The 4,062-nt window shown below is 37.6% G+C and overlaps 1 protein-coding gene across 1 annotated transcript; it reads right to left on the reverse strand.

Annotated features, from left to right (window-relative positions):
* Window positions 1-383: 383 nt before the first annotated feature.
* LOC108994265 (probable mediator of RNA polymerase II transcription subunit 26c) lies at window positions 384-3,514 on the reverse strand. Its single transcript, XM_018969401.2, has 9 exons — window positions 2,442-3,514; window positions 2,274-2,342; window positions 2,095-2,177; window positions 1,870-1,943; window positions 1,696-1,745; window positions 1,548-1,581; window positions 1,336-1,460; window positions 992-1,079; window positions 384-878 (listed from the first exon to the last, which is right to left on the reverse strand). The coding sequence occupies exons 1-9, from the start codon at window positions 2,841-2,843 to the stop codon at window positions 751-753; spliced, it is 1,053 nt and encodes a 350-aa protein (XP_018824946.1). The 5' UTR covers window positions 2,844-3,514; the 3' UTR covers window positions 384-750.
* Window positions 3,515-4,062: the final 548 nt, after the last annotated feature.

Here is a 4,062-nt window from a genome sequence, read left to right on the forward strand (position 1 = left end):
AATATAAAATGAAGAGATGTGCTCGTATTTTTTAAGCCCAACATAAGTGAGCGTTTCTGCTTAAAAAAGGAATCCACAAAAACACTACTAACATGGGAAAAGCCTGTAAACAAATGATATTTCCATCTTTCTAAACCAACCCCTCTTTATGACTGACACTGTCAATTTTCAATTTCTCGGAAGCTCCATCCCCAATAATATAATTTTTATTATTTTCTTTTAATAAACAACTTAGATACTAACGAAGATAATTGAGGCCAGAGCAGCTCCAACCAAAACCCATCACCAAGCTGCCCCCACCACCATCCAAATCCTTTTTGACCCTCCACTCACTTTAAGAGAGCATTGGCTCACAGGTTGGCATCATTGCGTCACATGAACACTACCAAAACAAAGCTTCATTTTCACTCTGTTCACACCATATTCCCCAACCCAAACCAATGGAAAAAATAAACAAGAGAGAAAGCAATATCCATTTCAATGGTCCCTACCAACATCTGTACATGGACCCGCCTATGATAACCTAGAGCTTTGTATTTTCTACTCCTTCCCAAAATATGCAATTTTAATTTTTGTCATCATGGATTAAGTAATTAAAGAAACTGTTCTTGCTTTTGTTTTCTTAACTTCAAAAAAATAAAAAAAAAGAGCAAAAGAAAAGTAAAAGAGGCAAAAACCGGTTATGGAACTCTTCCCTTCTGTCCCATGTCATGTACCCTTTCTTTCTACATTTGATTTTGCAGTATTCTGTCACCAGTGCCTCCCGTGAGAACCACCACCACCACCACCACCACCACCTTTGTTCTTTGTAAAGAATGCATTCTTGGGTTTTGGTATATCATGGATGTCCATCACTTGAATCGTTCTTTGCTTTTTGGCTTCACAATCAGTAGAACACACAAAGCACAAAACCCATCAGCATAAGCTCAAAATATGCACTACTACATTGAATTGCAGCAAAATAATAGGAATAAAAGCCACATGACTAAACCATTTTCAGCTTCTTTGTAATTCTCGTGAAGCCGTTTTCTCGCTGAAGCCAGTTTGTCAGAGTCAAAATCCTTTTGCTCTTTTTGTCTCTGCATAAATCCCAAAGAAGTGATTCAAATTGAGTAGAAGCCACTTACAATCCATTTGGTATGTTAGGAAAAAGAAGTAAAGAGCAGGAAAATCTCTGAAAGTCCATATTGATAAAAGTTGCACCTCCTTCTCAATGAGCCAAATTAAACCATTTGATGCAATTGAGTTTGGTTTCTTATATTCTCTAGAAGCATAATGCTTAAAAAACTTGGTTTATAGAGCTAGAGCTGGAAACTCTTAAGTTGGCATGCATACATTTTGATGTGCAGAGGCAGATACAGGTGCTAATTGGGCTGGTCTAGGAGGAGCTTCTTTTCGGGGAATCGCTTTTGGCTTTGGCTCTGATTCTGAATTATTCTTGTCTGACCCGGAACTCCCATCTGTGCAGGCAAGATAGATCAACAAATCCAAACAAGAACGCAAACAAAGATCAAAAGCTTTACTTTGAATCTGATTCTACTACTCACTGTGTGGATTTGGAGAGTATCCAAAATCAGGAACCTACAAAAAAAGAGAATATTAGAAAGTTAAACAAAAGACAGAATTTTGCAACCTTTTTTTCCGCAGACAACGCAAATTATCTGGAATTGGGGGGAAAAAACTGATTTCTTTCACCTGGTGATGACCATTTTGGGGAATTTTCTGCTGGGGTGAGTCTCCATAAGCTGCCAACAGCAACAATTACAACTTTTAGCTTAATTTCTTAACCCCATTTTGTGCTTCAAGAATCTTCAAATCTTTGCCACAAGGGAAACTGAGATCATTTTAGTTTATGAGTATAATGTTTACCCATTAGAGCAGCAGAAGTCTGTTCTCCAGGTTGATTCAACTTCACCCACTCATCCACAATGTCTTTCCACTTCCTGACCAAAACAAAAGAAAACCAAAGCAATAAATGTTGAACAGCCTTCTCCAACACTTAAACACTACCATGTGCAAAAACATTAAGACGATTAGAAAGAAAATATAAAAACATTTGGCACATATTATCCAAGATTTTTGTTTCTTCAAAACCTGACTAGTAGCTTCACCAATCTCCGGACGTCATTCGATGAATGCTTTCGCAATCGATTCACATGCCTTCCTATATCAGTCTCCTACAATTAACAATTACAACAGAAAAACGAAAACTATAATTATTAGAAACAATAAGTCAGAAAGAACAAGAGAAGAAAATTTGCAACATAGTTTACCTTGAGTGCTTGAAATGTTATATCCATGTCTGCTAGAGTTTGAAGCAATTCAACCAAAGAATCCTCAGACTGACACACAGAAACAAAAAAACCAAAGAGAAAAATCATACCCAGAAAGATAAAACTGGAATATAAATTAAACAATATGTATAAAGTAACGAAAGAAACCTGGTCAGGATCTTCAAGGTGCTCCTTAATTTCAAGAATCTTCTTCTGCTCGTCATCGAACAAACCAGCGTAGGGATCCAAATCTTCGTCGTCATCTCTCTCCACCGACTCCGGTGTCACCGGTGACCCTTCTTTCCCTTCCTGGCCGCTGCTATTCTTCCCCGCCGGAACCTTCACTTCGTATCGATTATTAGGCCTCCGATTATCGAGGTCGTCGCAGTTTCGGCACCGAGGCTGCGCCGGCGAGGTCGCCGCATAGAGCCTTTCCACGATCCCGTCCCTCCGGTGCTTGAGCTCGCCGCCGTAGTCCAAAGAGGCGACCGCTATGGCCGTGTCAATGAAAGTCCACACGTCAACCCCACAACTGTCCAGAACGGCCCGGAAATCATCTAAATCCATCATCGCCGTTGCTGTTCCGATAAATTCAATTCGTTAAGAACAGAAAAAAGGACAGCTTGAAATGGGTTTTTTTTTTCTATCGTATTTTCCGAGCGCTTTCGGAGATTGAAATCAGAAGATTGGACATCATCGGATCTTAACTAAGACCAGATGTACAATGAAATCAATGAACCTTTGTGAGACGAGTTACGTTAGAAAATCATGCATCCAAACAACATATACATACGAGTCTATGACCAATCATCGTAAACCCGTTTGGGCAAAACAAAAGAATAAAGGCAAAGATCTGAGAACAATGAAAAAACTGAACTGGATTCTGGGGGTAGTGGGGGCAGAACAGAACCGTGGTGATCTTTGTTCCTATTCTTCCCTCCTGTTTTTCGTTACCTTTGGGGATTAAACTGTGAGGGTATATTCCATGAAAAATTGCAATCAAGTTATGTTCTTTATTTGTTTTATGAAATAGTTTAGTTCATGTTGACCTACAAAGTAGTCATGGGTTCTGTGTCTTTCTCAGAAACTGGGGTTGGGTTTGTTGTGGGTTGGGTGATGGAGGGAGAGAGAGAGTAAAAATGCCAATGGGGTAACTTTAGATTACGGCTTGCATTATTGGTGGAATGGAATATTAAATGAACGTGGACTTGTGGGTTTGCAGCTTTGCAGTGCCCAATATCCAGGCAAGATTTTTCTGTTTCTCCAATCGTCCACTATACTCATATGTTTTTAGCGAGTCATATCCAGTGTGTTTCGATAAGCATTAAGCTGTTCTTACTTTAACTCAAATTAATTACCTATATTTCATCGGAAATTACCTATAGAATAATACTAGAGCCATGAGCCATTGCTGGGAGCCACCACAAGCGTATTTTATGTATTTTTATATATATAACATCATTAAAAAAACACTTCATAAAAAAAAAAAATTAAAAAGAAGTCTAGTATTATTCTTACCTATATATGAAGCTTTTTATTTAAGATTTTAATGGATACCACTATGATTAAAAATAATACTTCTGAGTTGTTAGTTATGGTTATTTTGTAATCTAATCCTCCTCCTATGGTTGATATATACTTGAGAAATAACAAGTAAATTTTGAATTAGTCCCCACTTATGATAAATTGATGATGATTAAAACGATTAGGACTAATATTTCTTGATAAGTATAAATCAATTAACATTTTTATTATCTATAAATCTTAAAAATTAGATTATTATCTTTAT

Source organism: Juglans regia, chromosome 1, assembly GCF_001411555.2.
Source record: "Juglans regia cultivar Chandler chromosome 1, Walnut 2.0, whole genome shotgun sequence".
Taxonomy (NCBI): Eukaryota; Viridiplantae; Streptophyta; class Magnoliopsida; order Fagales; family Juglandaceae; genus Juglans; species Juglans regia.

Coding starts and splice junctions, on each gene's coding strand:
- LOC108994265 (XM_018969401.2), bottom strand. CDS start 2,843: ATGATGGATTTAGATGATTTCCGGGCCGTTCTGGACAGTTGTGGGGTT. Junction 2,343..2,441: donor ACCTTGAAGATCCTGACCAG/GTTTCTTTCGTT, acceptor TCTGTGTGTCAG/TCTGAGGATTCTTTGGTTGA. Junction 1,080..1,335: donor CTGCCTCTGCACATCAAAAT/GTATGCATGCCA, acceptor GGATTTATGCAG/AGACAAAAAGAGCAAAAGGA.